The 23,381-nt window shown below is 38.7% G+C and overlaps 1 protein-coding gene across 1 annotated transcript; it reads left to right on the top strand.

The window, feature by feature from the left end:
- The first annotated feature begins 1,012 nt into the window (after positions 1-1,012).
- On the top strand, positions 1,013-21,699 carry FBXO15 (F-box protein 15). Its single transcript, XM_010143664.1, has 9 exons — positions 1,013-1,077; positions 2,394-2,498; positions 6,282-6,515; positions 6,784-6,993; positions 8,893-9,022; positions 11,593-11,675; positions 12,899-13,044; positions 18,621-18,745; positions 21,430-21,699. Exons 2-9 carry the CDS (start codon positions 2,395-2,397, stop codon positions 21,697-21,699), a joined length of 1,302 nt encoding a protein of 433 aa, XP_010141966.1. The 5' UTR covers positions 1,013-1,077; position 2,394.
- The last annotated feature ends 1,682 nt before the right edge of the window (positions 21,700-23,381 follow it).

Here is a 23,381-nt window from a genome sequence, read left to right as displayed (position 1 = left end):
GGTGTGTTGATATTTTTTTTTCCCCAACACTGATTGGTTGCTCAGAAACCCAGAGGTGGGTGGAACAGGTTTGCAAAGTCAGCTGGGACACAAACCATCACTAACAGAGTATGGGGAGCTCTCTCTGCTCGGAGGTATCAGTGGGCGTGAAGTGTAAGGATTTGGTTAAAGACTCAACCTCTGTCTGAGTATTTTTGTGTGGTTTAATGACAGTATTTGTAATTACAGCTTACAAAGTTCTAACTATCAGAAAACTTGGAAGAAAACGTGTGGCCAGTTGGATTGTAAGAATTTATCTGTGTTAGAAATATGCCAAGTTGCTTTATTTAGTAAAGTAATTTCTGTCCAAATCGTGATGTGTGGATGAGCAATAAAAACGTTGACGCCTGTCTTGCCTGTCGAGCTCACCCTTACCTGCAGAGCTGCTGGTGCTCCAGCAGGGGGAAATCTGAACGCACGATCTGTACGTTGGTTTCAGGCAGGACTCTGTGGTGTAGGCAGGGTGGCGTTTTCTTTTTTATCTTTAAGAGCTTAGCAAAGCTGGGTGGCTTAGAAAACATCTCCGGAGTTAGGCTGCAAAAAAAAAAAAAAAAGATTAATCAGTGAGTTTGACTTAGTGGAGGGGCCTGTTTGGCGATTGGTTATGGTGGTCCCAGCGGTGCAGCTGTCTAACGGTAACAGATCTACTGGATTCAAACTGATGTGCTGGTGCGGCACCATTCCCTTCACTACTGTGAGAGGGTAACCACAGGAGAGACACCTATGAGTTTAAATCTGGCATCCTCCTGATCTCAGATATTTTTATTTGGTGATAATTGCTCAGATTTGTGAGCTGGTAATAATGACTTACCATGTGCTGTGTTCCCCGAGTCCTGTCTCAGCTGAAACGTGGTGTCTGGGTGTGCACTATTGCTTCAGTTTGTGATGATGTGACTCCTAATAGCTTTTCTTTTTAAAAAGCAGGTCAATGAGCTTTGCTGCCAGGCCTGGGGAACGTCCTGGAGCTATAAATGCTGGAATTAAAAGTCTTTGTTTGACACCTTCCAAGAGCCCAAAACCTGGTGTGTGCGTTGAGAGGTGAGTATGTCTTGAGGAGTAAGAGTGCACGTGGTAAGCCGTCTGTTGGCTGCTCACAGTTACATATTTGTACCTTGGCTTGGTACAAACCAAGTTTGGTGTGAAAGACAAGAGAAAAAAGAAAAATATTTCGTTTCTATCAGCTTCCTTCAAAGAAGAAATAATATCGTAAAAAATACTGCTGAGATTTCTAGATCAAGAGTATTATTTTAGCTAATTGGCAGCTTTTTGAAGGATCATTTTAAAATTCTGTTTGGACTAAATGCATTAACTACTTCGGGCTTGGACTGTGAATCATTTTACACAGTAACTGCAAGTTTTGGCACAGTTGCCTGTGCAACTCACATTCCGAGTTTTAATAAAAACTTCAAATGCTGGCATTATTATCAATCTAGGCATGAAAGCTATATGGTTCTGGAATAACATATTATAAACCAGCACCTGCTGTAAACTACAGTAGGAGATCGAGATGAGAGGAGCTGAGATACTGACTTTTGCAGCAGCTTGTAGTTCCAGTGGTGATTTTGATGTTACCACTCTATCCTGCTCCAAAAAGTTAGAGTATAAAACAGACCTTTTTTAAACTCTGTGCAGTTGCCAGATACTACTTGAAGGATATGAGGTTTCTGTCAGTTCAAAAGTCACAGTGGCTCATCTCCAGGTTATGTTATGCTCGTTGTACTTAGGCTGGCCCCTGCGTTTCAGGCAGTATTGCAGATGCACAGAAACATTAATGTTCTCAAGGTGCCACTTAGCTCTTGTTTTGAAGGTGATGTCTCTCTGTTGACATAAATGAAAATTGTATGAGACCTCTGAGCACTTGTGGTTTGAAGATTTTGATGAGGTAGAGGGTGATCTCACTGTCTGATTAGGACAGTTCTGTCCTGGTGTGTCCTGAGACCTGACACCACAATCAGGAGGAGAGTGAGTATGCACAGCTCTGGTAAATGCTGGTGGTTATGGATTAAGTGTATAAATTATGGTACAAGCAGTAAGAAACTGAAGTTGATTGAGGTAGTTTGATGTCAAGCTGGGTTAAAGTTAACAAAGTTTAATGAAAATGTAAACCCATAACTTTTCATGTATTTGTGTCGTGCCACTTGAATAGGTTGTGGCGAATCGCTCTAATATCAGAGAGACAAATTAGAAACCAAACTCTTCAGATTAACTCTTGGGGTGAGTTTTGATTTGTGTATTTAGAAGCTGATAGTTCCCATTTTTTTGCTTTGCTCTGGTTTGGAATGAAAAATCTTTTCCATTGTCATTTCTGGAGTTTTCAGGCAAGTCCAACGGTGTTTCTCTCTCTCATTTCCCAGCATGCCATCAGAAATACTGTTGAAGATCTTTTCCTATTTGGATGCCGCGTCCCTGTTGTCTGTTGGCTGTGTGAATAAGCGCCTCTGTCATCTGGCCAGTGACAAGTAAGGAGGAGGGATGCATGAGTGCTAGTCTTAATCATGCAGCACTTGATTTACCCGAGTTACGAGTCTTTCTAATTTAGTTTCTCTGATGGTGGACCACTGATGCATGTACCTGCTGATAATGTACGGCATAGCTCGCAGCGCGGTGTGTTGTGTGGAATTCCAGCTGTGCAAGCCCTGTTAAGTTAAATGGGAGTTACAAGGCAAAAACTAAATAAAGTGTTTTGAAATGCTGCTATTAGCATTTATTTTGTTGTAAATTTTGCATATGTTTGTTTGTATTCAGTGGCACCTGCACAGGCTTCTTGGTTCATGCAATCCATAGTGGTGTGTAGCCAGTAGCTATGTAAAATTATTATAGCTCTCGTGATGCTGAAGTCCTGCTTATTTAGCTCTTTCATCAGGTTTTTGCAGAGTGTTTGGTTTAATCAGTGATATTCACTGGTCAGTTTTATCTGTTGCTCTTTCTGTCAAATTTTGATGACTTCTAAATGAAAATAAAAGGGACGAAGACAAATACACTTTTTTCGTAAGCAATTGTTTATACAGAGTTTGCAAGTTGCTTCTGCCAGTATCATGATAGTTTTGTGAAAGGATCAAAAGAAGAGATCCTTGTTGGTACACAATAACTAGGATGTCTGGGAATCCTTTTTTTATTGGATTCTGCTACATAGATGTGTTTAAATAAGAAGATGTCTTTCCATATAGGAAGATGCTGCCTCTGGTATTCATCTGTTCCTCACTTATTTGGCAAAACTTTTGGAGTGAGTTGGTTAACATTGGCATTGTCACCTTTAGAACTGACAAATTTAAAGGGAAGGCCATAATCCAGATATGTTTTTTGAAGCTGTCAGCAGGTGCATGTAGATAAGAGCTGTGTAGTTGACACAAATTATATATCTTAATACATGCTTTCCATTTCAGGGTAGTAAGGTAGGATAAAATCATTCTGGCTGCTCAAAGGAAGCTGAATCATCTCTCTCCATCTCAACAATGTCTGTTTCCATTTTCTAATCTTGACAGAGATTATTGTATGTGCACAAATCGGATTTGAGGAAGAAATACTTTCCCCTATCTAGAAGACTGACTGGTTCAGTGGGACCAGGTCAATTCTACCTGCCAGATTTCCATGGACCTTCTTGAGTCCCTGAATCTTGTGGTGAATTAACAGAAGTCTTCATTGAAGTCCTTGCGTATTTCTGTGACAAATATGGTGTTGATTCTTAGGCAGAGTGTCTTTCTGAGGATATTTCTGCTTTCCTGGATGTACAGGGTGTTGTCCTTCACGCATCAGTCTTTCATTGTGACATATCTTTGTTGTGTAATGCAGTGCTTTGTTTTTGAGGTCTTCAAATAACGTCTGCGCTTCAACAGTTCCTTGGCACTGATGTCTTCAATGTCACTGTGAAAGCAAGGAAATGTTTCTGACCTCTCTTTCTGCATCCCCCTTGCCCCAGCCTCCCTGTCAGTCTGTGTAGGAAGCTTGCATAGATGGTCTGTTTGAGAGTCGGAGAGGTTTATCACCAGCAGAAAGTGCTTGTACAAGAGGAATTGAGAAGGGTGGTAGGTATTGGTGACAAGTCTGTCTTCATTCAGCTTGCATTGCCTGAGACTGTACCTTTAAAAGGCAGGAAATGCCTACTACTAACCCTTGTCCTTTCAGCGTGCTGCAGCCGGCTGCTGAGTATCTATCCCCATGGAAGAAAGGATGTCTGTCTTGGGAAGGGATTTCTAGTTAACAGGAAGTCATCTTACTGGATTTTTTAGGCCGAATAAGATCAGCTGGATGATGCACAATTCATTTTCCCCTGATGATGGCGTGTCAAGGACATCTCTGTTTTGTTAATCCTGCAATTCTTAGCTGCTTTGGAGTTAAGAAAGAATTTCCTCTCTGCATCGGAAATATTTTATGCTATCTGATATCTGAGTTGTCTTTTCTGGTCTCAGAATGGAAGTATCTTAAATCTTTTTTTTACTTATGGGGTTGTTCTCCATGTTCCCCTCTGCCATTTTGGTGAACAGAAAGTTGGAAGCTCATGTTGACTATGAATCCCTGTTTACCCGTCATAGAACCTTATGTGGGTGTGTGTATCTTAAACATCTTTGACCCAAAAAATGGCAGTGGTAGATTGTACGTATGTCTGCAGAGCAGCAGACTGGAAGATTTCTGCAAAATTCCTGACTACATTTGCATCAATAACAAAGAGCCTGCCACTTGGCATGTGGGGACTTATTCTCAGCAGGTGATGAAGTGAGAGGGGTTTTCGTGGGTAGGAGGCAGCGTGGGATGGATTCAGTCCTTGAGTGCTTTAATGCTTTAAGGAGGGGAAGGATGCATTACAAAGCATGTTAGTGGAGGTTTGCCTGGGGATAAGTGAGGACTGGTAAAGGTAATCTTGCTGATAAATTGTGGAGAATTTCTCTTGAGAGGTTGATTCTTTTGCTATTAATTTTGTTTAGTCAGGTTATGTAGACTGTAAGGCTAGCACTTTAAAATTAGAAAACTTATTGGAAACCTTTATTCACAGATTGTTGTTTGAATTCTTTTAACTTGTACTCAATGTTCCCTGAACTATCCTAGAGATACTGGGTTGTGGGAGGCAGAAATGTAACCTCCCATTTTTCCTAACGGGAAAGAGGTGAACCCATTATTTCTGTTGCTTGTTTCTTTGACCTCTTCAAAAAAGGTATCTCTTCTCTGAACTTTTCAGAAGAGTGTGCAGAAGGGAGTGACATGATAGTGATACTACCACCAAACATACGTGATTCTAATTGCCCATCTCCACCCCACTTTCAGCTGGATCTGTGTGAGGAACTTGAGAGATCTAGATTGTCTTTGTTGAGTAAGAGATACTAAACCACTTTTTCCACTAGCTGATTTTGTGTGAGTAGGGTGAATCATTGTTTTGGGGTGGAATTTTCAAAAGCAACTGCTTAACCTTAATCACTTTTCACTTAAGTTGCTGAGTATGGCTGGGCTGTCTCTGAGCTTCACCCTGGGTCCTATATTTTTAGGAAGACAGACAAGACTTACCTTTTCTTTGTTTCTTCACAGCAGCTTTCTCTCAGATGTGTACTATTTTGTTTTGTTGTTGATTTTTTTTTAAATTTTTTTTTAAATCTGCTTCAGTGAGTGTCTGTGAAGGCGTAAGGGGTAGGAAGACATTTTAAAAGCCAAACACTCTAGTGTGCTATTGAGAAATGTAGAACAGTGGGAAATTCCCAGTACCTGATGATGCCACTTTCTAGAGCACTAGTCAAATATTTTTTGTATGTGTAGTTGAGATGTTTATCAACCGTACTGGTGTATTGGAAGAATTAACTGAATTCCTGTTTTGGGTTTTCTGTTTTGTGATAGAGCAGAAAGTCATAAGTGGATCTAACTTGGGATGTATGATCCAGAACGAGAAATGGATTCAGAGATTCTATATTCTTTGAGATAACCTTGTAAGCCCATGAGAAATGCTGACATTTAGCATCTTTTGGTTCCTGAGCCTTCATTTGCATCAGGGAAACTGACCTTATAGGAGCTTTTAGGAAGTCAAAATGGGGAAAAGCATACAGCTGTGCCTTTGCATTTTGTTGACTACTCCCTAGGAGGTTACAGGTTTTGGTCTTCTATAAATTTAGATTTAGATCAAATCCAGTTTGCTGATAATCTAAGACTATATTTCTCTGCTAACATTATGCTCTGTGGTAGCTGAGAGGTGCATATAAGAATCGTTAAGTAACTATTCTTGAAATTTATGTGGTTTTCCTCTTTTTTTCTATTTTTATTTTCAGTGGAATCTGGTTAAAAGTCTATTCCAGATGTTTTCTACCAAAAAGGAACATGAAGTCTGAGCAAAGAGGAGCACTTTCCTGGGGCTGTGCCACTCTACATGATAAAAACCCTGGGTACTGGAAGAAAGAATACATCTTCAAACAAACAGCTGTTGTCAAAACTAGAGTAATGCGACTCATTAAACCTGTAGATCCTTATACAGGCCTTCCATGTAAAAACAAAGAAGCTATGAAGTAAGCAATGTCTTGTCACAGATGTTTACTCGAATACAATGTACAGAATATTAATGCCTTTGGAAATGCTGGGGGGATACTGAAATAGAGCTGTAACTGTCTGTCATAATGGGAAGATACAGTCATAGCCTGTAAATGACCTAGCCTGAGAAACATAAGTGGCAGTTAGTGGAAATTTTTAAACTTCTGTTGGAAGCGTAGTTTAATTTTCTTCACTTTGAGAATCTTTTCTAAACACCTGTCTCCTTTCTCCATTCCTAAATAACAGAGCCTCCGGCTTGAGTTGGATAATTGTTCTGAAAGACAAAAATGGAAAGGAATATGTAGTGGAGAAATCAAATCTATTATTTAAGGACACATCTGTAACTATATTTTGGTATAGTACAAATTGGCCATCCGTAGACATCCTGTCAACCATAAACCTCTTCGGAGTTACACCATTGTTTCCTGACCAAAGCAGATTCCCCAGCAAGAATGGGTGAGTTTTAACTTAGGGTTTTTGATGGGGTTTTGGTGAAATGGGTTGATAATGTGTCTGTAGGAGCTATCTGAACTTGGCTTGACTTAATAAGTTATTTCTTTCTTAGCCTCTCTCTAGTATTTCTTCCAGAGCCTATGTCCTTCTTTTAATTGGTAGAGTTTTTTAGCAAGAAATAGATATAATCCAGGAAGCTGTGAAATTAATTCATGGGCTGATGTACCTACTGGCATGCAAGACACAGACTGATAGGTCCTGCCTTGGAAGGCTGAGTCTAAGGCGTAGGTACAAATGAGCATGAAACAAACATGTAAATCTGGGAGAATTTAACATGAGGCATTTAGATTGGAACAGTTCATCACTGTTACGTACAATCAGGTAATTATGTTACTAACTTTTTTTTTCTAGATGTGTGTGTGAATTTAGGGAACTTGGTGTTTGGTTGTGTGTACAGTATAAGTACATGCGTATAAAAAAATATAGTCCACAGCACTATGTGAGGTAACATGTTGTTTTGTAATTTAAGCATGCACAATATTTTTCTGGCATTATATTTTGAGAAAAGATGTTTAGATGAAAAGTGTGTATTTAATGTATATACGTAACTGGTTGCTGTCAAGGAGTTTTCCACATGTCACTGTCTTATGTGTCATTTTAGTATATGCAGTATGAGCTACGTGCTTCTCACACAAAACCCCTAGCAGCAGAACTCTGGAATAAGAGAATTGTTGTTCACTTACAAAAACACGGTTCCTCAAGCAGAAGCAAAGTATTTGCCAAAAAAAAAAAAAAGCAAAAGCCTTTATAGTGTAAAGTCAGCTAGAAAGTCTTGTAATCAAATTGTGTGGGAAATGTAGTTTTTTTAACAAGATGATGATTTATATATAGAGAATAGTAAAAGCGAGCTTGCACACAGTTAGTGTATTCATTTCACAGAATTGTAAGTTGTTGGAGGTTGTGAATATACACGAAGGTAACGATTTCACAAATACCAGAATGTTACTCAGGATGTTTAGACTACAGGGAGCTAGTGCAGGACTTTGGGAATATCCTTGTATTTATACCAATCTGAATGCCTTAAAGATGGAAAGAGTTGATGACCCATCCCTGCCCCAAATCTCGCAGTTCAAGGTAATGTCCCGAAGTTCCTGTTGGTTGCTGTATTCCTAGCAGAGCGTACTGGTAGGGGATATTACTGGGATACTACTGGGAAGTCTGGGAACAGTTTTGAATATAGTAAGAGCCTCCATCTGCCAAGGATTTTAGGAGGAGTTACTTCTGCATGCTGAATAGGTAATGCTCTTCCTGCTCTTTTCTCTGCATCATTGGCCAATAAGAACACCTGAGAAGTAGGAACTTTAGTTAAAGGGTGCTATGGAGATGAATTGCTTTAATTATAGACAAAATCTAGAAATAATTTTAAAAAAAGGGAAAGCTTCCTCTAACAGAAGCTTTTAATTTATTATATGCCCAGTTTGATCCTTTCTTTGTAATTTTGCATCTGTAGAGGAAGAATTTACCTTCTTAATAGCTTGCTTCATACTGGCAAATGTTTAGTGATTCCACCTAGTACCAACATAGTATTAAAAACAAATTATAAACTAATTCTGTGGCTCTTTTGAAATATTAGGCAAGCATACAAGTTTTTCTTCTTTTTGAAAGAGTACATTAGGCCACCCTACAGTGGCTTTTGTTTCATTTCTTGTTAGGTGTTGAGATCCTGTTAGTGTGCTGTAGTTGTTCAGAAGTAGTTTATGGCTGTGCATGATGAATGCTCTCAGAACTGTTTTCATCATGTGCTGTTGGTCAGACTTCAGAGTTAAAAATGAAATCAGATTGAGCCTCGCATTAATAAGGAGACATACTCTTGTTGCTACTTTCTGTATGTTCTTTCCAAAGACCTCGTCGACGTTCCTTAGTTGCTAAATACCACCTTGCTAACCTGACTACAAGTAGTGTAGCTGTTGGTGCTGATAAGCTTGTCCAGCTCTTCGGTCTGAATCCAGGACTCTTAGTAGGACTTTGGAAGGTAAGATAACACTTTGTTTCAATTTTTAATTGTGACTTGAAGAAACAGATTCTTTTGCCTTGTAGTTTGGGGAGTTTTGGGGGGAGCTCGGGTTTGTTTGTTTTTTCATCTTCCTTTCTCTTTAGATTTTGAAACAGGATTGTAAGAACAGGAAATAGAGATAGGGACAGCTATTGTATTCTAAAGAGCTGTCAAGGAGTATCTGTATTTTTTTCAAAAAAAAAAAGTATCCACCTCTAATTAAAAGAGTGGTTATGTATCATAGTATATTACATGCTGTATGGATCTTCTTTCAGTGTTCAGTTATATCTCTTTCGTGGTCTTCACATGCCAATGTTTGACATCCTAAAGCCATTTTAAATAGAAGTTTGAGGAGAGATGTGCTTCTCCTGACTTGTGCCTTGCCCTGTCCCCATCGCTCAGAGCGATGAATTCACACAAGGCAACTTTGCTAGTTGTTTTCTTTAATCTACCAGGTACCTAATCCCCAGGTAGTTGTGTTCCTTTTCAGCAGTAGGAATGCTGTAAATTTTGCCCTTTTTGGGAATATCCAGTTCTTGGTATTAAGTGTCTAAGTTAAGGGGTTAGTCTCTGTAGCCCGTGTGTGGAGATAAATGTCTTCTGAGAGCAGGGCAGAGCTTCTGAAGGAGACTTCTACGCTAAAGGAATTCGTGTCTTTGCACTGAATACAATAGGAACTAGGCGTCTGCCTCAAGTTGCATGTGGTTGGGTGCTCTGGAAGCCCATCTCAGGTGTTCTGCTTTTGGACTGAATGTGGAGGTGGCAGCCCTTTTTTCCCTGCCACCCCCCCAGCCATATTAATGGTGTAGCCTTACATTACTTGGCACTGACAAGAAACTTCCCTCAAGCAACCTGTGAACAGTTGCCCTAACTTAAGTCTCATTTCCAGCTGGAAACTCCGCTACCTTGAATGTGCATAATCACCAGAGGAATTGTTTAAAGCCACAGAAGGAATATTTGTTTCACTCTTACTTCAAGGTGTCCATTTCCTAGAAAACTGGAGTCTGGGTGACCTGCTCAAGCCAATTAGGAGTTCTGTTAAGTGAACAGCTGTTTCTTTGTATTTTCAGAAATTTAATGTGGTGGTGTCCTGATGGTTTTGCTGGTGCATTACCTTTTCCGGTGCTTGGAGAGAGAACTCTTTCAGCACCTGGAAGTAGTTCAGTTGTAACTAACTCCACGAAGTTGTTGAGCATTGAGTGCCTCACCCTAGTGTGTTCTTTCTGCTTACTCTTCTGAACGAGTGTTCTTACTCCCTGTGTGGGCAGTAACATGAGGCAGCTGACTGTAGACTGGTTAATGATCATAAATGCCACACATCTTGTTTTTTTACATGTTGCTTAGCTGCCTAAGAGAAATTATTGATGCTAGCAGTTTTGGCAACCAAGGACAGGTTATGTGGGCATTCTGGTATTTGGATAAAGACTCGGAGACTCAATGCGATTGGTAAATCTCTATTATTGTATCTTTTATAGCTGTAATTTTGGACTACAAAAGTACAGGAGTAGCTAAAAATGTTTGAGTAGGGGATATCATTTTCTGTTTGGTAACCCAGAGAGGTGAAATCAATAGTTGTGCACTTTGCAGGACAGTAATAGACTGATTACAGTGAATTATTTTCTGCCTGAACTTCAGGGAAAACTGCTTTACTTTGAGAGTGACAGAACACTGGAACAGCCTGCCCAGAGAGGTCGTAGAGTCTCCTTCTGTGGAGATATTCTAAAGCCACCTCGACTTGATCCTGTGCAACTAGGATGCTCTAGGTGAACCTGCTTTAGCAGGGGGACTGGGTTAGGTGATCTCCAGTGGTCCTTTCCAATCCCAACCATTCTGTGAATTTTGCTATTGACTTGTGTTTGCAAATGTAGGACTTAAAAATGCATTTTTCTTAAAAAAAAAAAAAAGGCACTGAAATCCTAGCATTCTGTGTTCTTGAGGTAAACTGAAAGCTTTGGCTCACTTTAGTTGCACATTGAGCTCTGAAGTTTTTTTTGAGCTGTATAGCCTATAGAAAGTATGTCTTATTGTTTTCCCAGGAATATATAACCTGGTGAAGACGTCTAGGGTTTTACTTTGAAATTCAGTATTTCTGTTGAATAGCTCTGTGTTCCTCACTGATATTAGTCCTCTTTGCAAATAGTTCCTTACGTATGGAAATAAGCTTGATGCCTAGTTATTTAAGAGCTGGGAGCAAGGCCTGTCTGACTTGCTAGATGCCTGGTTTAGAATGGTACGTAGAAGTTACAGAAGTACAATCCATGGATTGCTGCTGCTAACTTTTGCCATTGCATAGCTGGTTTCCCTCCCTTTGCCTGTCCTATAGAAATGCTGTGATCTTTTACATATATTCTGTACTCTTGTGAAAAGACAGGAGCAGCCATACAGCCATACGAGTGCAAGCGTTAAAGCAAGCCATTATTCACATCATTACAGTAACTGGCAGAGTAACAAGCAGCGGCATCATTTATCTATGAATTTTAATGCTCAGGAAGACATTGTGAAAAAGGTATTTCCAGATGAAAATACATCAACTTTAATTAACTTTTCAGGAGAAAAATGAAATTGCTTTTGTTATGGCGAGTCTTCATTATCATCAACTTCTCGAGAGAAGCACTTTAGGTTCTGCTACTGTGTAAGTTTTGGTTTCTCCTTTGTGGGTAATAAAGATAACCTTTTGAATAAAGCTTTGAATTTTACAGTCAAAATTTGCTCCTGATCAGAGGTTTATATTTAGGTAGTAATTAAATATTCTTGTTTAATGTAAACATCTGTTATGGTAACTATATACAAAGCCATAGTAGTGTTTTTGTACTAAAATGTAGCTATTGTTATGCTATTGAGGAGATAATTTAGTCATACAATTGTACAAGTACTTGCTATATTGAGAAAATTAGAAATGTGCTGCCCATAACTTCTGCCTTTTCACAAGCAGTCTTTTTATTCCATCTTCCTGTCTGAAAGGCCTAGAAGAGAGGGAGACATTTTGGGAAGCAGGAAAATAATCTTTAGCGGTGTAAGAGGGGAGAAAAATACTCAAGCACTCTGGTAGGGTGCCTGCATTTATCTTTCAGTCCTATTGAAAAACTAGCCAGATTTCCTATGAAGTATTTGTTTATCTCGCAGTGTATGGTATAACACCTGAGTATACACTGTAAACTGTTTAAAAACAGTTAATGGAGTTTTTTTTAGTTTTAGAGGATGATTTGGGGGATTTATTTTCCCCCCAGCCCACCCTTTCAGCATTCTGCTCAGATACTGTTGTGTCTGTGGACAGTCTTAGGTGCTGACTATAACTTCATATGGCTGTTTTCACACAGAAGGTAAGACCTAACACCACCTCCCTTACTACCAAATAGGAGCCTGTGTAGAAGCTGCTCAGCTGCCTCTGGGATTTGGCCTCCTCTCTCTGGCCGTTTGTGTGCCAGAGTTTCTGCTTTAGGTTATACTGAGACAAAATTATTCAGGAACTGCTATTCCAGAGAATTCTGTAGCTAGTTGGCTTTTAGACTTATAGTTAAGCTGATGCTTGTTTTCCTTTTTTTCTTTACGTGTCAACAAGGCCATTGTTTTGGAGTTTAACAGATATACCTTTTAAAGTTGACTGCCATATTTCCTGCCTTTGGCTAGGCTGAACACCTGGTTAGAAGTATTAGACAGCTTAAAAAAGTATGATGAACTTAGAGGTGTTTGATTATCCAAAGCTTTAATAAAGAAGAAAAGTTTTATCTTTTAATAATTTTTCCCTTATTTTAACCCTTCCTAAGATGATAGTCTCAGTGTAGGGCTATTTACTATATGTCTTTCTATTAAATCATTTTCCTTTGCTTAATTCTGTGGTTTGTTTTTTTTTTAAAGTCAGTATGCCTTTCCACCTAATCAACCTGTATGGGATGATACTGACCCAGAATATGGACTGCATGACTACAGTCTACACCTTGATATGCACAGTGGAAGCTGCACCTACCTGTGTGGAACATTCAAGAGCCTCTTCTGCAGAAAAGGTAGAGTTTACAGAACAGTAATGTCTATTTTTTAAAATCATCGCTGCTGTTTTCCTTCTTATATCCAATATCTTTTTTTAAGGGGAGAAACTGAAATGGATTTGTAAGAGTAAGTTATCTTTTTGTTGGTGGCATGTTCTCTATATCTGCATGGTATGTTGTGTGGAGTCGCAAGCTTGCTCTGTTTGAGATCTGTCTGCTGTTACATTGACACAGAGTCCGGCTTGCAGATCATCAGGATATTTTTGTCTGGCTCAGTGCTGAGTTGGTAATGCAGTGGCACAGCTTTTGGTACAGAATGGTGTTCCTTCCACTTTCATACTATAAGGGAGAGGGAGATTGTCCTCATACATTTTGGAGACCTCTTTCTGTAGAATTCTTCACAAGTATGCTTTAGGTGTGTTGACAGATTAAATATGTAAATATATTTGTAGAAGATACTGTGAATTTTTAAGATTTATATCTTTTATTTAGGTCAACTTCAGGTTGCCTACTCTGGCATACTTTTGTTGGGTAATAAACACTACTAGCGATTCTTTTTTACCCTGCTGCTTTTTTGTTCTTAGCATTTCTTTTAATGAGGCACAATTGGCTGTCCTTGTTGTTCATGTACAGCCCAAGTTAATAATTTTGCTAGGGTTTTGAAACATGTATGAGTGATCTCTCTGACTTAACTTCAACACAGCCCTGGCTACAGCTACCCAGCTCTCTTTCTGTCAGCAGAGAAAGATTAAAATATTAAACTTAAAATTAGACAATTAAAATTAAACGCTCTAAATTAATTATTGCTCCCCAGTATTTTTCTGGTAACAGTACTAATGCTCCTGATTTCAGAATTGTTTCTGATGAAGACAGCAGAGGGCACTGTTACCAGGCTTGAGTGCCTTTACAGTGTTAGAACAAATTTCCCCAGGACTCTTTTTTAAATTTGTATTTGATGACTCCAAGAACTGTCATTTAGGCTGTAGCCTTGTGCACAGTGTGGAGTGTTGTAGTTCTTTGAATTTGAAACATACATGTTTTCAGATTCTGAAAAAGCTCTGAGCTTGAAATAAAGGAATACTTCCCTCAAATCCACAAAATTCTTCTGTATATTGGACAGAGTTGGTTTTTTGGTTTTGAGTTTGTTTTGGTTTTTTATTTTAGGTGAATCATAGAATGGTGTGGGTTGGAAGGGACTTTAAAGATCATCTAGTTCCACCCCTTTGCCATGGGCAGGGACACCTTCCTCTAGATGAGGTTGCTCAAAGCCTCATCCCGCCTGGATAAGGTCTCTCAGGAGCCTTCTCTTCTCCAGGCTGAACAATCCCAACTCTCTCTGCCTGTCCTCCCAGGAGAATGTCATGTTTTGTTTTCTAAAATGAAAATTTTATGCTCCTAGCAATAAAGCTGTACAAGAGAAAGCATTCTGTGGTACGTTTTGTTTTTTGGAATCACTTTTTTTTGCTACTTAGAAGCTCCTTCTGTTAAAGTTGAAGCTGAAATTTATGCAAATTGTAGCAAATATCCAGGAGCTGCAGTTGTGATGCCATCTCACTTTGTTAGTTAAACAATCCATTTTATGTTCATAAGTGTTTTCTGAACTTGTTTTGGTTTTGTCCTTTAGCTGGTGACAGCCTCTAGATTCTGCTCCCACAGGGCATCAGTCAGCTCTAGCCATGGTTCTGCAGGGCAATAAGCTTATTCGTCATCTAGTCCCTTCCATGTACTTGCACAAGAATTCCTTTTGGGAAATGCTTGATTTCCTCCATAATTTGTGTTAAAAAATGATGTAGTGAGGCAGCTTATGGCTGTCTGCTGTCGTGTATCTTCAAAGCAATTTGTTGTTCATGTTGCTTTTCTGGTAAACATGGTGTTTATGAATGTAGCCAACAGTGTAGGTTTGTCCAAGCTGTTGGACTTTGATGGCTTGTCCTTTGTTTTTAGGCTCTGTTCTAATGATACTCTTTGTCCCATTCTCTGTCAGGGCTCTGAAACATGGAGTTCTCCATCACAGTGAGAAGTCTTGCTGTTTCTCAAAATTCTCTGCCCAATCCAGATTTAATCTAAACTGTGGATGTGACATGCCAATTGCTGTTTCCACAACCTGAGGTGCAGATCAGTTGTCAGCTGTTATACTGGATTTTTATTTGCTTGTTTCCATTAGGAAGCTGTAGACACTCGTAGGTTACCAGGGAATGCCCGTTTGTTATTCTGCAGAATAACTGATTTATTTTTGTCTGCTTTCTGTTAGCGTTCATTCATGTTGTGCTTTATTTCACTGCTCTATTTTCAACTCTTTCTGCAAAATTCTAACCATTAAATTACAGTTGTTTCACACTTCATTGAACCAAGTGGGTAGAGTATAAATGGCTTCAGGTCTCTTTTTCCTGTTATTAATACTGGCACTGCGGTAACCAGCTGTTTTGTTACTCTCTTTTGTCTGTTTTTTAGCATTTTATTTTATGTTTCCTTCCTTTTAAACAGAATTAGTAACATGTTGACAGATACTGTAGAGTGAATTTGCTAAAGACTTCGAAATTGAATTGAAGGTATGAGAAAACTTTTTCAGGAAGCTGCGATAGGCTTTTCATATGACTCATAGAAGCCATGACTACTACACCTAGCTTTTTAATAAACATTCTTGAAATGTATTTACGTAGGTTTTCAACTCTTTAAGCATAGCTGTGTAACCATATGGTAGCCTAAACTTTGGCTTTTCAAGTGTTATTCCTCGTTGATGTGTTGTGCTTGCAAAATGTAGTGGGGTGATTTTTATGTGTTTAGAGACCTTTGAAGATTTTTTTTTTTGTAAAATATCACATCAGATATTTTAAATGTTTTTGCTTGATCCTGAAGATCAATTTGCAAGTTGAAATGACCATTTCAGCACAGTAAGGCTGGCTGTTGCTGCCTGAATTAGTGTTAAACACCACCTTGCCTGAGAAAGTAACAATCGAATTACCACTTGCGACAAAGGCTTGCTTAGCAAAACGCTCACTTGGCTTTTAGTTAAAATAAGTGCCTTGGAACTGTTGGGCTATTTATGTATTTCCCCTGAGGTTTGTCTACATGATATACGTTCTCTGTATTGGTACTCCCTTTATTTGAAAATACTTGTTCCCTATAACCTCTGCTGATTAAAGGGCTGATCTGCTGCAGCAGCTGTCTTGTATAAACTCTGGTCTGTAGATCATCTGTAAGGGCACAGTGCAACAAATTCTAGATCAAGCTGCAGAAAGCCCTGTTCAGTTTGCTTCCTCTATGTTTCTCTTGGTATGTTTAACATTGCTTGCTCTGCCCTTTAATTCCCTTTCCTTGCCTTATTAGAAGGAGGAAGGGGAGATTTCAGCACTGCAGCTTCTTGCTAATTTCTAGGCATACTTCTTTTTCTTTCTGGGTATGAGGACTGCAGTGGAGCTTTTATATTAAAAAATAATACTAATTATAAAGACTGGATTAACTAACCCATGAATAATTACCCTTCAGATTCCTGATCTGAGTCACCTATTTCCATCTGGCTTAAAGTAACAGCAATAGGGGATTTCTAACTTGCACCATAGCCAGATGACCCATCTAGCAATGCAGCCGTTAATGTTATTAATGCCATGCAACGGTAGTTATGTCCTGGGCTTCATTAATTTATTAGCAGTGTGCTTTTTTCAATTTGTTTTTATTCTGTTAAAATTTTCATTTGTTTTGAATGAGTGGGAGGAATAGCTGCTTCAATTCAAATCTGAATTGCAGATAACCAAATAGTCCTTTGGAAAAAAATTCTTGTTGATTGATGTTGTTTAAAGTGTTCACTCAGTAAAGCCTGTGTTTTTATCTAAACTGTTTTTATCTTGAATGAAATCTTGTCATGGGATTTGATTTACTGAGGTTTTGGAACTGAACCGTTTGGGTAGGTATCAACTTAATAGCCTTTTTCTTGCACTTTGAGCTGAATCCTGAAAGTGAATTCTGCTTACATGTTCCTCACTGAGTTCTCTGGGACTTCACTGAAGGACAGCGGGTATCACTGTCTGGAGTGATGCATTTTCCTTCAACCATACGAAATATTTCCTGGGCATAGTCATGTTGGTTTCTCTGTATTCATGCTCCCACTCCAGCCGACGTCTGTACTGAAAAACCTGCTGCTTCTGTCCTCTGTCATGTGTTGGGCTGCTGCCTCCTCACAGTGGATATTCTCTGGACTCCCTGCTTGTGAGTGACGTCTTTCCAGCGCTGGTCTGTGGCCAGGCACCTCTCGGGAGTAGCTCCCTTGACCTGTTCACTTTGCTTCCTGCTGTCTGTATTCAGCAGCCACCAGGCAAAGGCTCTTGCTGCTCCTTCACACAGGCTTTAGTTTTTTAACTTAAAGCCACCTTTTTGATGTTGTTTATTCTGTCTTCAGCCCCATGCTGCTACTTGGCCTTGATAGGGGGAGAACCACAGGCAAAACACTTCTCTATTCTTTCATTTGTGCTGCTTGCATCTTAAAACTCTACAAGCCCCTTCAGTTACCGTCTTACTATCCAGGGCCTGCTACTGGATCCTGACAAGCACTATTTTCCTGGGAATTCCTTCTCTCCCTTCTTGTCTCCTGCAAGTGCTATATGCTTAGTTCTAGTCTTTTTCTTTTTTTTTTTATTTTTACCTTTGAAGGCTCCAGTGCTTTTGTTCTTCTTTTGTTCAAAGAAATAATTATTTAAGGGATGTCATAGTAAGAAATCTGCTTGTGGCACTGCGTGATAGACTTTTTTTTGTAGTCGAAGTCTTGTTTGTTATGATGTACCCCAGATTACAATTAGCCTGTTGGACTCTTTAGTTAACTTGGCTCTTGCAATAGCAAGGGGAAAAAGGACAGTTAAAAAAAGTTGATTTCCTCTTGGCAGAGAGGAAGACATAGCAAAGAAATATGGTTATGTGTGGTAACAAAATATAAAAAACAAATCACAAAGGAATCTTAATTCTGTCAAAAAATGAAAGTGACCCTTTGGAAAGTTATTTTAAAAATGAACAAATCAATAATTAAAAAACTTGATTGAAATCAAGGCATACTGCTTGTCAGTTTAAACGATGGAATAACCTTTCCAGAAAGGACTGATAGTTATCCTTGCAGCCTGTTGTGTGGGGTTATTTGAGTTTCCAGACAGAGCAGAAAGATATATTAAAAAAAAAAAAAAAAAAAAGGGTTGGGGAGGTGTGTCTGTGTATCTCATAATTTATTTCATGCGTTCTGTGTTGAGCTTGACTTCTGGTGAGTGGGCACTGATGGAGACACTGGTAGCATGAACTTGAAATGTTGAATGTAGAATTTACTCCTTTCATGCTTGTGTAAGTCCTTTAGGTGACATTCAGGTTTTTGTTCTCAGGTATACCAAATGCTTTTTTTAGCTACAGCTTCTACTGTGGATCACAGAATCAAAGCCCTGAACTGCAACTTAAATTCTCTGCAATGTGCTTGATATCTAGTGGTTGGTGTATATCGGGGTTCCTCACTGTTGGGTGGGAGGGAACTGAAGACATGGAGAGAAGCAGAGAGATGTTAGCAGTGTACTTGGGCTTAGTTCGGTTTTTAGCAGTATAACGTTATCTATTGTTGATGTTTTCAGGTGACATTGCAAATGGATATTTGAGGCTCACAGTTATAAGCCTAAAGGATAATACAAAGCACTTGCCTCTTGCTGGGACACTTGGTTTATCCTGGGAAACTGATGTTTTTAAAGGCAATGTAAAGGTCAGTCAGAAATAATTTTTGTTTTTGGAAATGCTTATATCGAAAAAGAATTATCTTTATGCATCTTAATTATGCTATTTAAAAATGTTTTTATTTGTGGAAGATGTCTGTAACTAGAAAAAACCTCAATTCAAATATTGCAAAAATTATGTGAATTTTATCCTTTCTGTCTTGGAGTCTAGATTAAATGATAAATTTAATAAATAGATTTATGATAAACCCGTTATACATGTGTGATGACTCCAGTGCTTTCCACTTGGCAAAGATGCTGTGACTGACCAGCACTGCTTGGAAATGCTGCCTGAAAACCATACTGCAGATATGCTTTTTCTGAGGGCTTTTGGTTTTGATTGGCCTTTTTTCAGGCAATAAGTCTTGAGCCGCCAGGGAAATACTCCACAGTTCTGTTATTGTGTGTATGTGCAAGGAAAGCTAGAAACTGTTGGAGAATGTGAAAATGCCGATGGACACAGGCAGAAAGCGCTGTCTGCAATTCCTCCAGTCAGCACCTAGCTCTTGAGTCATGTCCATATGGATCCACTGGATTAACTGGCTATATTTTAGAAGAATTCTCACTCGTTCTCTTGTATAAAATTTATTTTTATTGTGAGTCCTATCAATTTTATTAGAACTATTTGCATACTTAGTGGGATCTTAGCACGTAATTACAGCATATGCTTCATTTGCTTGGAAAATATATGACAGGAGGTAGGAAATCTTGCAGCTGCGTTAGGCAGATATCAGAAAGTTAAGGCTCTGGGGAAACCTTATTGTGCCCTTTCAATACATACAGGGAGCTTATGAGAAAAGCTGAGGGAGGCTTTTTACCAAGGCCTGTAGCAACAGAGCAAGGGACAATGGTTTTGAATTGTAAGAGGGTAGATTTAGAATAGATATTAGGATGAAACTCTTCCCTGAGAGGTTGGTAAGGCAGTAGAACAGGTTGCCCAGAGGCACTGTGGGTGCCCCATTGCTGGTAGTGTTCAAGGCCAGCTTGGATGGGGCTTTGAGCAATCTGGTCTAGTGGAAGATCAAGATGTTGGAGCTAAATGATCTTTAAAGGTCTCTTCCAACACAAACCTTCTATGATTCTATATGGTTTACAGCTGCTTGACAGAAATTTTTCTTCCATGAAAATAATCATGAGTAGCACATGAAAATCTGGGAAATTAACTGTCAGAGGAAAGAGAGAGCTATGGCTGTAGTCCTGAGTTTAGCTCTGTCCTGTGCTTACAGCGTAAGTTATCCTGAATATTTGTTTCTAGGAAAAAATAAATATAATTGCTTTTAAACCCCCTCATTTTGTGGTGAGAGATTGTGCATGACAACACATAGCTGCAGGTAGAATTCAGTTTGGCTTTTAACATAAATCTCAAATTCTTAAAAAATGTGAGAGCCAAGTAAAATCAGCTACAGCAGCAGAACTTGGCATTACTTTGAATTTATTTCGATGTTGTCCAATATTCTAAGGAAAAACAATAAAGCTTTTCTTTGGGACTTCTGGGAATTTTAAATAATAAAAAAAGGAATTAATTGCTGAAGTACAGATAGTTGGAAGGAAAAAAAAAATAAAACCCAACACTCCAGGCTAACCTGCTTTCCTTTTCATAATTGGCCTTTGATATGCAAGATGCCAGACAAGAATATAGTAATTTACAAAAGCCATAAATTTACTTGAAACAAGAAAGAATTAAGTGATTATTAGATTTGATTTGAATTTTGTATTTTCATCGTAGTTTAGAGTAACAAACTTAAGAAAACTGTGTGTATCCCGTTACCTCTTATGTTTGTGCCATCTGCTCTGTATTTTTGATTGAAGTATGGTAATAGTGAAATAAGTGTTACAGCAACAGAAGCACAACTAGGTAGTGCAGTGAAGTCAAGCATTCCAAATTAATCTTGGAATACGTGAAGCTGGGTTGCTTATGCTTTCGGAGCATATGATACTCCTGGAAGCGTTGCATATATACAGCATAATTAAGCTGATCTGATTCACTTAGTGATTCAGAACTCATGGCAATAGGTAACAGATGATATTCACAACGACACACAACCCATACGCTTTTAAGACACGTGTGAAACCGTCAGTTTGCAAGTACCCAAGAACTGGCATCCTGACGGTTATAAATTGATGTGATTGGTTTTTGAGACTTTTAAAAAGGGATTGTTTGGAGGGTAGAAAGATGTAGTAATACGAACTTTCTGGGAAGTGAAGCCTTCAGCCATTCAAAAAGTGCTGTATAACTTTCACTTATAGCTGGCATATAAGGAGTGCCTCTGCAAACATTGCTGCATTCACACAAGTTTAGCACTTGAGTTTAAAGTTGAGTTTCTTTCTCGTTTTGAAAGGACTGTCATTGTTTGAATGGTAAGGTGGCTAATAATTAAGAAACACCAATGTTAAAGGACTAAATCTTCAAAAAATAATGTCTAATTTAGATTGGCTGTGCTGCCTTCTGTAGCACAGTTTTTGATGTCCGTAAGTTGCAATTTTGATTTCTGTAGAAACCTCTAAATAAATATTTGTTGCTTTGCAGCAGTCGGTAGAGCACTATCAATTATATTTTGAGTCTTTAGCCTTCATACCAAATATTGCTCTCTGTACCCTTGATATTTCTCCTGAAGTCAGATCTATTTACCATGCCATGGCATAGGGGAACAATCTCTTCTGCTTCTCTTTGTAGGACTGCTATGTGATGAACGTCACTCTGTTGGATGAAGCCGGAAAGCCCTTCTGGTGTTTCAGTGCCCCAGTCTACATGGACCTGTGTTCCAAGACATCCGGCCTCTATGACTACATGGGGCCTCTCTACACCACAGCCTACGCAGATTCAGGGGGTAAAGTCTGTGTTGAGTTGGTTTGGTTGGAAGAAACCAAGGAGTATTTTATAGTCAGTTTGGTGCTTTATATAAGCACCAAAAAGGTAAATAACTGGTTTGGAACAAATTACTGATTTAATTGTTTTAAAAAAACCCAGAAAATAAACTTTTGATCGTTAAAATTGATACCTATGAGCAAGACTGTTCCTGCAAGTTTTTCAGTAACAAGTACAGTTGCGTATTTTTTTCTTTTATAGGCATTGGAGGGATTGAATAGACAAGTTGGTAGAAATGAATGTTTTTCTTAGTCTGTTTTTAGTATTGGGTGTATTGAAATTACACTAATCCTTACATCACATTTTTCTCTTAATGCTGCAGGATTTCTTGCAGCTGCTTTTAGTGATTTTGTTAGTGTTCCACACTGAAGACAGAACAATGTCTTTGTTGTAATTGCATTGTTTGTGTAGGTAGTAGGACAGTTTCTGTGAGAGAAAGTATAAGCGCTTGTAAGTGGAAACAATTTAAGAGTTAAAGGTTTTACTTGTGTTTGTGTGAGCTTCAGGGACCAACTCATCCAAGTGAAGAGAGTAACCACCACTGACTTTACAATGTGTATGTTTAAGTACTCTGCAACAGATAGAACTGTAATGTTTTCCAAAAGGTGATTTACCTGGTAGGCGAGCATAAAAACAGCACTTATGTTTGTTTTATTGCAACTATAACAGCCTCATTAAACATAATGAGTTTAAATTGCATTGAAAAGGAATCAGTTGGTTTGACAGAGTGATTTAATGAAAGAGCTTTTATGAGATTATTCCAACAGTGGAGGAGTTGTCTTTTTAATAGAACTACATCTAAATGTTAATCCTGCCATTTGTCATTGTTTTGCCAGATGTCTGCTGTGAACCTAAATGCTTCCATATTCTATGTTCCTGATTTTATTTTTCTTTTTTTTTTTTGTTCTGAAGAGGTACTTGTAAATGGAAAATGTCTTCAATGAACAATTCATTAATATTGCTGGGTGCTTAACGTGATCCTCTATGGATACAAGCTAGAACTCTGTTGGGTTATATCATCTAAAGAATTGTCTTTAATTTTAATGCTGCCACTGTGGAATCATTACTGCGGTTGGATTACTTTAGAGGGGAACTAATAGCAGCTATATATTTCCAAAGTCTTTCTAGTGTGGGCTAGTAATCACACTATTTTTCTTCAAACTGGCTTTTCATTTGTTTTGGTTTTTCTTGCCATCTTTCTGCAATTTCTATTGGAGAACCAGCTCCGCTTTCGTAGTGCGTTTCTGTTCCAATGCACTTTTGATACGTGAGTACAGGAAGCAGTTATACGATGGACAGCCTCATCACAGACTTGTTTTTTCCTGCCTGGCCAATCTCTCCATATTTAGCAGGCATGCTTTGATTTGCATTCATCCGTTAGATATTTACATATGGTCTTGATGTCATTAAAACTGTTCTTATTGTTGTATACTTGGTTTTTTGAGAGGTTTTTGTTGTTGGGTTTTTTTGGTGTTTAGCTACATGGCTACACACTAGCAATTGAGTGCTTAGCAAAAATATTTGTGTGTATATAATAAGAATACCATGAGCTGAGACGGATTAATACTGTTTCAGATTAAGACTCTAAACAAGTGATCAGGCTGTAGATCTTAAGACTATCTTAATGAGTTACCATCCAGCAGCAGTCATGTAGTAGCCTACCTTGTACTTACCATGTGTTCCAACATACCTGAACAATTAGAAGCAGATTTAGGTAAAAGCATTTGCTCTTCTGCCTGTCTGGCATATTACTACAGCTC

Source organism: Buceros rhinoceros, unplaced genomic scaffold (genome assembly GCF_000710305.1).
Source record: "Buceros rhinoceros silvestris isolate BGI_N320 unplaced genomic scaffold, ASM71030v1 scaffold12419, whole genome shotgun sequence".
Lineage (NCBI taxonomy): Eukaryota > Metazoa > Chordata > Aves > Bucerotiformes > Bucerotidae > Buceros > Buceros rhinoceros.
This window is presented reverse-complemented; position numbering and strand designations above follow the sequence as displayed.